General features: G+C 36.7%; 1 protein-coding gene across 1 annotated transcript; it reads left to right on the top strand.

Annotated features, from left to right (window-relative positions):
* Nucleotides 1-11,612: 11,612 nt before the first annotated feature.
* LOC104211150 (subtilisin-like protease SBT1.4) lies at nucleotides 11,613-14,297 on the top strand. The gene has a single exon (XM_009760159.2). It carries the CDS (start codon nucleotides 11,731-11,733, stop codon nucleotides 14,053-14,055), a length of 2,325 nt encoding a protein of 774 aa, XP_009758461.1. The 5' UTR covers nucleotides 11,613-11,730; the 3' UTR covers nucleotides 14,056-14,297.
* Nucleotides 14,298-14,509: the final 212 nt, after the last annotated feature.

Raw genomic sequence — 14,509 nt, 5'->3', positions numbered from 1 at the left:
AACATGCGGGGATGGTTGGTTTAGGATTTGGAAGAATTTTGGTTGAAATATGCTCACTTGATTCCTTAAGATTTCTTAAAAAGCTAAGTTTGACTTTGGTTAACCTTTTTAGCAAACGGACCCAGATTTGTATTTTGACGGTCCCAAAGGGTACGTGTAAAAATAGAGGACCTGGGCGTATGCCCGGTATCGAATTCCGAGGTCCCTAACCCGAGTAGTGAATTTTTGTTACAAATTGTTAAATTGAAATTCTAAGGATTTAATGAAAATGAATAATTCTTGATCATGTTGGTATCAGGCCCGTATGTTGGTTTCAGAGCCCAGTATAGGTCCAATATAATATTTTAGTCTTGTCTGTGAAATTTGGTGAGAAACACGACTGATTTGACATGATTCGGACATCCGGTTGCAAAGATAGGAAATTTGAATGTTCTTAAGGATTTCATGCATTTTGGTGTTGAATCCGAGGTTTTAGGTGTTATTTCGATGATTTGATCACTCAAGAAAGTTTGTACGATGTTGTTGGACTTGTGTGAGTGTTCGGAGTGGAGCCCCGAGGGCTCGGGTGAGGTTCGGGCATAGATTGGGAGTAGAAAAGCACACCAGATTTCTGGTGTTTTTGTTGCTGCTGCAGATCTCGCAATTGCGAGATATTGATTGCAATTGCAAACTCGCAATAGCGAGGTGAACATCGCATTTGCGATGAAGCCGGCTGGGGACAGTGGTCGCATTTGCGAAATATTCTTCGCATTTGCGAACCCAGCAGGGTCCGCATTTGCGACCCCTCCATCGCAATTGCGATCAAGGCAGAGGGAGGCCCAGTTCGCATTTGCGAAAATTTCGTCGCAATTGCGACTTTGCATTTGCGAGCCTGAAGTCGCAAATGCAACATCAGAGGCCTGGTCACAGCTTTTAAAAAGGGGATTTAGGCCATTTATTTCATTTCACTTCTACACTTAGGCGATTTGTGAGTTTTCAAATAGAGGATTTCAACCTAGCATTGTGAGGTAAGTTATTCCTACTTAATGTGAGTTTATTACTTGGGTTTGGGTAGATTAACACACTAATATTAGTGAAAATTATGGGATCTGAGTGAAAACCTAGGGTTTTGATAAAAGTTAGATTTAACCACGAAATTTGTTATGGAATGAAGTATAAATCATATATTATTGATCCTTAGACTATAAAGAATAACTTTTTTGAAAAAATTTCAGAATCCAGGCACGTGGTCCCGGGGTCGGATTTTAGGAAACTTGTGTTTAAGGTTGGGAAATCACTTTAGCAACTAAAATGCGAACTCTTGAGCTTGTATTGACTAGTTCCTACCTCATTTAATTAGTTCCGAATCGTTCGGCTCCAGATTGAGAGTTTGAGCTCATTCTTGGTATTGGAAGTACGCTTTGGAACGAGGTAAGTCTCCTTTCTAACCTTGTAAGAGGGAATTATCCTCATAGGTATAATAATTGAATAAATTGCTATTATATGCGAGGGCTACGTATGCACTAGGTGACGAGAGTCCGTGCGTAGCTACTATTATGCTAAGTCCGGGTAGTCTAGGACCCAAAAGCATGCTCTATATGATATTCTTGTAACTTTATGTTTAATTCGGATTTGTATAAATCATGTTGATTAGGGTAAACGAGACTAGTAAGAGGAACATTATCTTTCTTGACCTTTTAAAGAGAAATTGATTATTTTTGTGAGCAACTGCTTTCCCAGATATACATTATTGTCTGCTTGTTGTTGTGTTATTTATATTTGATCGCGTCGCATGTTTGATTCGTAATCGGGGTAATAGATGCATTTATGGTTCGCGTCGTTCGACCCTTGGCAGTGCACAATTTACTTTTATGTTGGATCGGGCTGTACGACCCTCTGTATTACTTGCGCATGTTTCACTTAGTATTTTTCTGTGGACTGAACTTTGTATATGCCTTGAAATGTAAAAGGTTAACTATGAAATTATCTGAAAAAAGGAACTATTATTTCTTGCCATGAAATGCTAATTAATTGTACTATCCATGCTTAGTATAAATTCTTTCTCATATTAATTGACCCTAGTAACTATCAAGTCGACCTCTCGTCTCTACTTCTTTGAGATTAGACGGGATACTTACTGGGTACATATTGTTTATGTACTTATACTATACTTCTGTACTTAATTGTCCAGGATCTGAGGCAGGTACCTCTGGCTATCAGTCTGGTGCATATTCCTGAGCAGATTTCAAGACTTCCATGGTGAGCTTCTTCCCTTCCTGTGTCGTTCAACAGCTAGATGGAGTCTCTCTTATTTCTTTTTGTTGTCTATTCTATTTCGGACAGTATGATAGATTGATTCTTTTTTATATTCTACTGGTTGCCCACAACTTGTGACATCAGGTCTTGGCACACACATTAGTAGACTATTCTTCTAGGGATTGTATAATTATTTTGGTACATTACTGGTTATTACTCGTTCTAATCTTAACTTAAGGAATTATTGCAAGTAGGTTGGTAAAAGTAAAATGAGAGCTTATTTGGTATTTTCGAGAGTTGGCTTGCCCGACAATGGTGTTGGGCGCCATCATGACCTATTATGGAAATGGGTCGTGACAATAGCAGTACTTATAAAAATACTGGTATGACTTTGATCTTCATCATATTTAAAAGCGATAATATGTTTTTGCATGCAATAATTATCATCTATCCAATAATATGTAATTGTCAAATAATCATTTCTATTAACAATATGGCTAATATCAGAAGTTAGAGAAACTCTACAAGGAAGGTGGTCAAACAAATAACATATGTATGTTTGATATTGTCCATGAAGTCTAAAATAAGAGAACGAGTTGGACCGAGTGCACCAAAGTTCGAAATAAATTGAACACTTAATAATTTTTGAAGTCTTGAAATTGAACTTTGCAACTCCGATGTTACCACGAAGAAACGTCAAAGTTTAAACTTCAAATAATACCATAAATAAAATTTCAAAAAAAATGAGAGCCAAATAGTTGGTTGCAATTTAGGTGAATAATGAGAGAATGACATGAGAATTATGGTTTGAGAATTGAGAGATGAGTGAAAAATGAAGAAGAGGGGGATATATTTATAGTTTTTTAAAGGGCCAAATTAGTAAATACTAAAAGTGTTATTTTTTAAAAAAATGCTGAAAAAGGGATATTCTAGCAAAATATCTGTTGGGCAACGGTCAAAATAGTAGCTGACCATTGCCAATGGGCAACTATATTTAAAAAAAATAAAAAATAAAAATAGTCGTTGAATCGGTCCGGATCGATCCAGTTAACTGGTTCGAACTTGACTTAACAATACCGGTTCTGACCTGTTCGGTTAACCGATACCTCTATCCTACCCGGCACAATCCGTTCCCCATCCTAACCCATCCCTGTCTGGCCCCCTACCTACTGGTCTGATCCGGTCTAAAATCGGTCTGGGACGGTCTAGAACCGGATCAACTCGGCCCATTTGACACCTTTATTTTACACCAAGCCCATTCAAAGTTTTCATCGGTTGTCTAATCAGTTAGTCATATCAATACCAAACAGAACCAAATTACTGATTTTATTATATGGAAAAAGGTCAAAAGTATCCCTTTAGTATCGAAATTGGTACAAAAATATCCTTCGTCCATCCATTTGAATAAAATGCACCTATAGTTATTTCTTTTGGCTCAACATTACCGTTGCATTGGTATAACTTAAACGTCAATCAAAATATAATTAAACTTACCCATAACCCGTCAAAATATTGACCTGCTCCTTTAGAATCCAACTCTCTCTCTAGTAAAAAATTTCTAGGTATTATTAGTATATCATATGAACCCCGTGTGTATGAAATTGCACAATAGGTGTCACACGGAGCAGAAAAGCTACATATTAATAGGAGAAATAGCAAAATAAATTAAAAATAAAAATACACATTGCATAAATAGTAAAAAATGAAGAAAAAAAATCATTAGATTTTCACAGAGGAATAACAAAAAGTAGTGAAGAAAACCCCTAGAAATTTTAAATAAAAAAAAATTATACAATAAAGAATACCCATTACATAAACAAAAAGAATCTAAACTTTTTTCATTAAGAAGAATATGACAATTCCTTCTGTTTTCCATAAAATTTATTCTAAAAGAGAACTCAATTTTGAGTTTGCCTCATGAATAATCATAGACATACACTCGTCAAAAAATGCTCACTAAAATAAAATGGGGAAGAGGCAGAGGGGTCAATATCCGAGCGGATTACGAGTGGGTTTAATTATAATTTGGCTTAGGGTTTACGTTAGGCCAATAGGAATGGGACGATGACACATGGATATTAATTTATTTATTTTTTTGAATTTTTTGTTAATAATAAAAGTAATGTTGAGCCAAAAAAAATACGGTTGGGACATTTTTATTCAGATAAGTGGACAAAGGACATTATTGTACCAATTTCAATACTTTAGGTGCAGTGCTGATCCTTTTCTGTTTTTTATATTGTACTTGCACCTCAAATTGGTTTGGATTGATTCCATTTTGTGGGTCTTTTTGGGTTTTTTGTTATATGAATATTATTTCATTTTTACTTTGTTAAAGTTGTAGATAAAGTTTTGATAATTGAATATATGTTTAGTAAAAATTGAAAAAAACTGAAAAACATATGATCCATTAAAATAATCTTATCAAAGAATCTTTTTAGTAACGGAAAAGGTCCAAAAATAGCCCTAAACTATCTTAAGCTCACTTTTGTCCTCCGTTAGTAAACTGGGCAAAAAATATCCTCCCCGTTAGCACAATGGGCGTCCTCCAACCTAACGTCCCTCCACACAAGCCATTTTAATCCTACATGGCATCCACGTAGCTGTGACATGGCAGCCCCATAAACGGGCAACCTTCTAAACTCGCTCCGAAACCCATTTCCAAACAAAAACCCCATTTCATAACAAAAAACCCAATTTCTTCCTAGACCCTTCTTCCATGGAGATTTGAGAGTTGAGGTGATGATAAGATCGAGCAAGGTTTAACAACACAAATTGAAGATCATCTAAAGATATTCAAGTAATTTTCCCTTCTATTCCCCAACATCTTTGTCTCGAACTTCAATTTTTATTTTTTTTTGTAATTTTCTAGGGTTTTGTCTTGTACTAGTATTTCTGACCAGATTTCTTAGTGTATAGTGTTTGCATATGGGTCTGGTACTCTTTTTGTTTGTTATCTTTGTTGTTTCCTTATATGGTGTCACTTTGTGCCCTAGGTGTACATTGTCTTTGGCTGCAAATGTCCTTTTCACATATTTTATCATAGTCTGGTAGGGTTGGGTTGTTGAAATCGACAGAACCATGTGCATTTCTTCTTAAAGACTTTTTTTTCTTTCCATGGTAATCGACAGAAAAATTGTATCATAGACTGTGTGTGCTTCTCTTAAAGTGTGTGCTGACTATTTTTCTTCTCTTAAAGTATGTGCTTTATTCTTTCCACTATATTATATGCAGTAATTTATTGTATGTTCAATATTTTATTATCAAAGGTGTTAAATTATTCATGTGGTCCCTCTATGTTTGCTTCTATGTCTATATTATAGATATTTCAATATGGGGGACTATGAAGAGCCAATTTCAGGTCAATATTAGTGTGAATTAGGTACTGATTGTGAATCGGATAATGATAAAAGTTCAGATTATGGTTCAGATACTAGTAAATATGATTTTGAAGAATTAGAGTCACTTAGGATACAAAAGGGTAAAGAAGTTAATGATAAGCTTAGTCACTACAAAGAGCTTGATAAGTCTATGAGATTTAAGGACTTGGAAGAGGCCAAAAAAGTCATGAACTTCTATGCTATTGCAAATTCCAAATCTTTGAAGCTTAGAAAAAGTGATAAAATAAGAGTAAGGTATAGATGTGTAGTAGACTGCCCTTTTGTGTGCCTCATATCTGAAGATAAGAAGGGTCTTGGCTTTAAGATTAAAACATTGAAGACAAGGCACAACTGTGAAGATGCATTTGAGAATCCTAGAGCCAAAACAAAAACTTTAGCTAAATATTTCAGGAGTAAGGTGCAGAATAACCCTAAGTACAAGATAAAGGATATGAAACTAGATTTGAAAAATCAATTTTTATTGAATGTACATAACTCCACATTGAAAAGGGCTAAGAGGATGGCACTTCAGCAATTGCAAGGAATCTTTTTAGATGACTATAACATATTAAAAGCATATACAAATGAGATTAGGGAGAGAAATCATGGTAGTAATATGGTTATCAATTTATCAAAAGATGCTATGGCTAAAGGTAAAAGAAGATTTCTTAGAATGTACATATGCTTCAATGCAATGAAGTTGGGGTTTAAAGAAGGGTTGAGACCAGTCATTGGACTAGATAGGACTTTCTTAAAGGGTTATTGCAATGGGCAATTATTGGTGGTTGTTGCACAAGATTGTCAGAATCATTTCTATCCTTGGCTTGGGCTGTAGTTGACAAGGAAAACACCTTGACATGGACATGGTTTCTCGAGCTGCTGAAACACTCATTAAATCTGAAAAATGGAACTAGTATTATCTTTATGTCTGATATGCAAAGGTACAACTTATGATTTTGCTTAACTGATTATTTCTAATTATATATTTAAATTTACATATGCAGGGTCTATTGGAAGCAGTAAAAACTGTCCTCCTCTCTCAAATCATAGGTTTTGTGTGAGGCATATTGAAGCCAACCGGAGTAAGAGGATCAGAATTTCAGGAGAGATAAATAAATACCTATGACGGTCTGCTTGGAGAACTTATGAGGAGGACTTTAAAGATCAACTAAAGAGTCTTGGTGAATTGTCTGTTGATGCTTCCAAGGAGTTGCTTAGGTATCCACCACAGAATTGGTGTATGTCATACTTTGATACATTGTGCAAATATCAGATGATGGACAATAATTTTACAAAGTCCTTCAACTCTTGGATCTTAGAAGCAAGAGGCAAGCTTATCCTGAAGATGCTTGAGGATATTAGAATCAAGGTCATGAACAGGTTGAGAGAGAAGGAAGAAGAAGCTAGAACATGGGGAGATGAGTTTAGTCCTAACTGCATGAAGTTGTATGCTGCTTATTTGAAGGTAGTCAACTTATGTACTGTTCATTTCAATGGTAAAACTGGCTATGAGGTTTCTGAGGGTGATGATAGACATAGAGTGAACCTAGTGGAGAAAAAATGCACTTGTAGATCCTGGCAGTTGACTGGCATCCCATGCCCGCATGCCATCAGGGCACTAAAATACAAGATAGAGGATCCAATGACTGAAATTAGTTGGTGGCACAACAAGGAAGCTTATTTGGTGACATATAGGGCCAAGTTGATGCTTGTTAAAGGTGAAAAGTTCTGGAAAGTATTACCAGAACATGCTATGGACCCTCCTCCACTTGCCAAAACTGTTGGAAGGCCAAAAGTCAAAAGAAATAGGGAGAATGATGAGGCTAACAAGAGACAACGAGATTGGACTGCATCAAGAAGGGGAACTAGAATGGCATGCAGCATTTGTGGTGAATTGGACCACAATTCAAGGACATGCAAGGTACTTGCTTCTTAACTTATCTTTGTTCTTATAGCAGATTGCAGTTATTTAATAGAAAGTTTTTCATTTTAATAGGTTGGTGTTGAAGGAAATATTGAGGATGTTAGTTGTTCAGCCCCTCAACCAACTCAACCAACACAAGAAGGTGAACATGAAAGTGAATTTGTATTCATGCCTACACCAAGAGTTCCAAGACACAAAACAGAACCCTTTGGTGATGGTAGTGAGCATGAAAGTGGCTCTGCTTTAATGCCTAAGATTATTTCTGAAGATCAAACACGACTACTGATGAGGCAGCAACAATGGACCTCAGAAGAAACAAGAGTCATCTCTTTCGGAGGAGATCATACCGGTGTGAGTTATCCCACTGATCTTCCTTACTCACCTACTAAGCTCACTTGGAAAGGCAAAGAAGTTGTGACTGGAAATCAATTGGAAGTAGCAAAACAAAAGAAAGTTGGGAAGTTGAAGTGTAGGAAACTCAATGGGAACGCACAAATCTAGGAATCTTGGTTATTGTATGTAGTTGCAAATTTGGGAACTCAGAGAACCCTTTTTTTTTATGTTTTGGTTTGTACTGTAATATTACAGCAGTGCTGTTTGGTTTAGTAGTAGTTTTGTAAACATGTTTTGATGGTTGGACATTGTTGTTTTGTAGCAGCAGTACTGATATTTTAATATTACAGCAGTACTGATATTTTACAACAGTTTAGTTATTTTGTTTCAACTATTTTGACAGTGTTTTTTTCTGCAAATTTGGACAGTGTTTTGTTTACAGTAGTGTTTTGCAAATCTGGACAGTTTGGACAGTTTTTTATTTACAACAGTATTTTGCAAATCTGGACAGTAATTTTTTTTGCAAATCTGGACAGTTTTTGACAATTTAATCGTACAATTATTTTTTTTTTTGCAAAACTGGACAGTTTAATATTACAGCAGTATTTTTTTTTTTTTTGCAAAATTGGATAGTTTTGGACAGTTCAATATTACAGCAGTGTTTTTTTTTTTCAAAACTGGACAGTTTTGGACAATTCAATATTACAGCAGTTTTTTTTTTTTTTTGCAAATCTGGACAATTTAATATTACAGCAACATTTTTTTACAAATCTGGACAGTGTAGTGGTCTTGGCAGTGAAATAGATTCATATGCAGAGTCAACAACAATCAATTATCATTGTCCAAATAAAACAACAACAAGAAGCCTCCTTGTTCAACTGTAATTGCAGTATGCTAGTTATCTCTTAAGTTATTTTTACCATAATGCTCTTGCAGTCATGCTTACTATCCGTCACTTTGAAGAGTTGGAAACATACTACAACATACTAAACATATATAGATTCATTTCATTACCCCTATAACTAAACCAAAATACTACTACAGCATATTAAAACAACATACATTCACTTCATCATCCCTAAGACAACCAAAGCAAATAATAAATCCCATGAAACCAAAATGATATTTCTCATCTTCTTCACTTTGACCTCTAACTTACTAGCTTTTTAAGCTTCCACAAGTTAAAATTGCTCCATTTCGTCAAGTTTCATCTTCAAAGTATGCCTTTTAACCTTCATAACATCTTCCATTTCATCAAACAAGTTCTTAGAGCCCCTTTGAACCATCGTAGCTTATTCCATGAGGTAAACTTTATTCCTCAAATTGTTCCTCTCGACCTTAGCAGTATCAAGTTTAATTTTTAAATTTTTTATCACCATCACCGCTCGACGGGATACATTGACAATGAAAAAAAAGACAGTGAATACAATGAAATACATAAAATACAACGAAATACATTGAATTACAATGAATAAAAAGACAATGAATACAATGAAATACATGAAAATACATTGAAATATATTAACAGAAAATCAAGTTGCTCAGCCCCAAACTCCGTCGTCTTTGTTCAAGAATAAACCCTAATTTCCAGCGAATCCGCCGTTCACCGGAAGCCCGTAGTGAAAACGCACCTCCTTGGTCCGGCGATGGTGCCTTCAATGGCAAAAAACAACGTCAAAGCCTTCAATGCCATATCTCAAAAGATGTAGAAATCACAGAAACTTATATCCTTAAATAACGAATTGATTGATAAAGACGAATTAAGGATATCATAGAAACTTATATCCTTCAAAGCCTTCAAGACTTCAATGACGAATTGAGGAAGGAAGAGGAACAGTGAATTCAATGGGTGGTTTTGCCCCTCTCTGTCATTCTCCGTCGTCGATGATCACTCAAATGAAAATTTTCCGAGACAATGGAGATGAATCAGTGGAGAATTGTGGTTGTATTCATGGAGAAAGACTGGCGTTGCAAGAGAGGGTGGAGAAAATCTGAAAGAATGAGAGAGAAAAATAATACAAAGCGTATTTTATGGTTTAAGGGTAGGAGATGACCATAAATAGATATTTGACTATAAAAATCAAAAAGTATCTATGAAATATAATTTTTTTGAAAAGATATTTATTTAAAATAAATAAAGTATCAACTTTTGCTATAGGAGGTAAAAATTCCTTATTATTTTTAACATTTTCAAACTATGATCAATCACGAGGAAAAAACACTAGTGGGAGTAGTTGGAGAATGGGTAACGAGGGATCTGCAACTATGTATGTGGACTAAATTAGGAATATGTTCATTCTACAAACATCAAATGGAATTATCGAGTAATTTAAGATTCAAATTTCACCAAAAGTCTTCCATGTTCTCTTTATTTACCACATGCTATTTTTTTAGGCCTGAATTAATTATTACTAAAAGTCAATATGTAAATGCAACGAGTTAATTGAAAGTTACTACACTCATACTTCTATTCTATATAACATATCCCTATATAACAACACGTCACTATAAAAGCCAAGCTTTTTCGGAATCAATATTTATGTTATGTTATAATATATATTCTCTATAACAGCATTTGTTATAACATCCAAAAGTATTCGAAACAAACGAGGCTTTATAGAGAGGTTTGACTATACTCCTTCCGTTTCAGTTTATAAAAACTTATTTTCTTTTTGGTTCGCTAAAAAAGGATGATTTTTTTCTAAATTTGTAAATACTTTAACTTAAATATAATAGTCTACTATCAATTAAAAGTTTTTATAGCCTTACAAATCTTCTGAGATGTTTAACATTACAAGTTTCAAAATAATTGTAGCCACACAAATATTATGATTTATTTAATATCATAAGTTTTAAAAGATAAGTATTACTTTCTTAAACTTGGTGTCCAATCAAAAAAGTTTATACAAATTTAAATGGAGAAAGTAATGTTTTTGTATTACGTCCTTAGAGACCAAATGTTATTATGTGAACCACAATGACGAGATTTAACTCTTTTAAAAAAAAACTAATTATACTGTCAAAGTCACAAAAATTATGTTTTTTTCTCTAATTTCCTCAAAAGTTAACATGAAGAGATAAAAAGAAAAACAGTTACTAGTAACACTTAAAACAATCATTTTCTACTTATCACAATAATATCACACTCAACAGTCAACACTCTTCATGGGCATGGAAATTTCTTCTTTCTGGTTGCGTGTATTATTTGTAGGATAGAAGCAACTTGCAAGAAACATATACTCCTTGTGTAAACAATAATGTTAGGGCTAGTTTGGTACAAGAGACGGAGGATAATTAATTCTGTAATTAAATTTAGATAAATTTATCTCATATTTGGTTGAATAAAATCGCCATATAATTAATCCCATGATTGTAAAATTATTTTTATTCTTATGAAAATGTGGGAATAATCTTGGGATAACTATTCTCGGAATAACTCGTTCCCCAGCAAAACAACCCCTTAGAGAGGTCTGAGTCTCTAAGCATATTCAACAACAATAATAATAATAACAACAAAAAACCTAGTATATTTTTACAAGTGAAATTTGGAGAAGGTGTACGTACACCTTTAAAAAGACAGAAAGATTATTTCCAATAGAACCTCGGTTAGATTTCACCATATTCCAATTAAGCAATTATCCAAACCAACCCATATTTTGTTTCTTATTACTGTTGTAGTCTGTACCACATCATTTATCCATTACTATAAAAATATCTGGCTGGATATCCAAATTGAATGGAAAGTGAATTAATCAGTATTTTCAACGTGGCCCAATAAGGCCCACCCAATTGGTTTCTTCTTCTTCTTTCTTATATGAACCAGAAAATTGGTTTCCTCCGGCCGGCAGACTGTCTATAATGGCGTCAATTTCCGTTCTTTCATTCTTTTTCATTGTTATCTCTTTCTGCCTCACTCCGGTGACCATTTCCGTCCAATCCGACGGTCATGAAACTTTCATCATTCACGTTTCCAAATCCGATAAGCCCCGTGTTTTCACCACCCACCACCATTGGTACTCCTCCATCATCCGATCCGTTTCTCAACACCCTTCTAAAATCCTCTACACCTATAAACGTGCCGCCGTGGGCTTCTCCGCGCACCTCACAGCCGCTCAGGCTGATCAGCTCCGCCGTATTCCAGGTGTAATCTCCGTCCTTCCCGACGAAGTACGCCACCTCCACACCACCCATACCCCTACCTTCTTGGGACTTGCTGACTCTTTCGGTCTTTGGCCCAACTCCGATTACGCTGATGATGTCATCGTCGGAGTTCTGGATACGGGTATATGGCCGGAAAGACCGAGTTTCTCCGACGAGGGTCTCTCTCCGGTTCCTTCAAGTTGGAAAGGGAAATGCGTTACTGGACCGGATTTTCCTGAAACCTCATGTAATAAAAAAATCATAGGCGCTCAAATGTTTTACAAAGGGTATGAAGCTAAACATGGCCCAATGGATGAATCAAAAGAATCAAAATCGCCAAGAGATACTGAAGGACATGGAACACATACAGCATCAACAGCAGCTGGTTCTGTAGTGGCAAATGCTAGCTTTTACCAATATGCCAAAGGTGAAGCTAGAGGTATGGCTATAAAAGCAAGAATAGCTGCTTACAAGATTTGCTGGAAAAATGGTTGTTTTAATTCTGATATATTGGCTGCCATGGATCAAGCTGTTGATGATGGTGTCCATGTGATTTCACTTTCCGTTGGGGCTAACGGTTATGCTCCACATTATCTCTATGATTCTATTGCAATTGGAGCTTTTGGAGCATCCGAACATGGTGTTCTCGTCTCATGTTCAGCTGGAAATTCTGGTCCCGGAGCTTATACGGCAGTGAACATTGCCCCGTGGATGCTCACTGTTGGTGCTTCAACTATAGATCGTGAGTTCCCTGCAGATGTTATTTTAGGAGATAATAGAATATTTGGTGGTGTTTCATTGTACTCCGGCAATCCTTTGGCCGATGCCAAATTGCCGGTTGTTTATTCCGGCGACTGTGGTAGCAAATACTGTTATCCAGGAAAGCTAGACCCTAAAAAAGTCGCAGGAAAAATTGTTTTGTGCGATAGGGGAGGCAACGCTAGGGTTGAAAAAGGGAGTGCAGTGAAGCAGGCAGGCGGAGTAGGGATGATACTCGCTAATTTGGCTGACTCCGGCGAAGAACTCGTCGCCGATTCACATCTTCTCCCGGCGACGATGGTCGGTCAAAAAGCTGGAGACAAAATAAGACACTACGTAAAGTCTGATCCTGCACCGACGGCGACAATCGTGTTCAGAGGAACCGTGATAGGAAAATCACCGGCGGCGCCACGTGTAGCGGCGTTCTCGAGCCGAGGACCTAATCATTTGACGCCGGAGATTCTTAAACCGGATGTTATTGCACCTGGAGTTAACATTTTGGCCGGTTGGACCGGATCTGTTGGACCGACCGATTTGGATATTGACACGAGAAGAGTAGAATTTAATATTATTTCTGGAACTTCAATGTCGTGCCCTCACGTTAGTGGATTGGCTGCTTTACTTAGACGGGCCCACCCAAAGTGGACCCCAGCAGCGGTAAAGTCAGCACTTATGACAACAGCTTACAATTTGGACAATTCTGGTAAAGTATTTACAGATCTTGCCACTGGCCAAGAATCTACTCCATTCGTTCATGGATCAGGTCATGTAGATCCGAACCGAGCATTGGATCCGGGTTTGGTTTACGATATCGAGACTAGCGATTACGTGAATTTCCTATGCTCCATTGGCTATGACGGCACCGATGTCGCCGTGTTCGCGAGAGATTCTTCTCGAGTGAATTGCAGTGAACGAAGTTTGGCTACTCCGGGAGACCTGAATTACCCGTCGTTCTCCGTTGTTTTTACCGGTGAGACTAACGGTGTGGTAAAATACAAGCGGGTGGTGAAGAATGTAGGGAAAAACACAGATGCTGTGTATGAAGTGAAGGTGAACGCGCCGTCGTCGGTGGAGGTGAGTGTATCACCGGCGAAGCTTGTATTCAGTGAGGAAAAGCAAAGTTTGTCGTATGAGATTAGCTTAAAGGGTAAAAGCAGTGGTGATTTGGAGATGGTGAAGGGGATTGAATCTGCATTTGGGTCGATTGAGTGGAGTGATGGTATTCACAATGTGAGAAGCCCAATTGCAGTGCGTTGGCGTCACTATTCTGCGGCATCCATTTGAGACTCAAATTTTGAGTATTGGAGCTTGACAATGTAGCCGATGATTGTTCTTTACTGCATGGACCAATAAACTGGGATGATGATAAATTGAAAGAGGAAATGCTGCTATAGAATGTTGTCTTTAATTTCACTTTCTTTACCTTTTTCTCGTTTCGGATGTTGTTCAGATTGATGTACATATGAATGAAGCATACCCAGTTGTTTCACAGTAATTGACAAGAAGCCTGGTGGTTCAAATAAGTATATCAGCTATATGTAACTTTGTTTTTGACAAATTACCAAATCCGTAGTCTAGCATCTATCATAGCCAATAGCGACATACAATAGAAGCGCAGCGAGGTATATAGGAGGGGAAGAAAGAGAAGAGGGACGGGTTGGGCTATGACCCAAATTTTACGTGGTGGCAGATATCCTTTGGCTTGGGAAGTGCTCTTTTTCTTCAAATCCAAATATGT

Source organism: Nicotiana sylvestris, chromosome 6, assembly GCF_000393655.2.
Source record: "Nicotiana sylvestris chromosome 6, ASM39365v2, whole genome shotgun sequence".
NCBI lineage: Eukaryota > Viridiplantae > Streptophyta > Magnoliopsida > Solanales > Solanaceae > Nicotiana > Nicotiana sylvestris.
The sequence above is the reverse complement of the archived record's forward strand: the minus strand, read 5'-3'. Positions and strand labels throughout refer to the sequence as shown.

Coding starts and splice junctions, on each gene's coding strand:
- LOC104211150 (XM_009760159.2), top strand. CDS start 11,731: ATGGCGTCAATTTCCGTTCTTTCATTCTTTTTCATTGTTATCTCTTTC.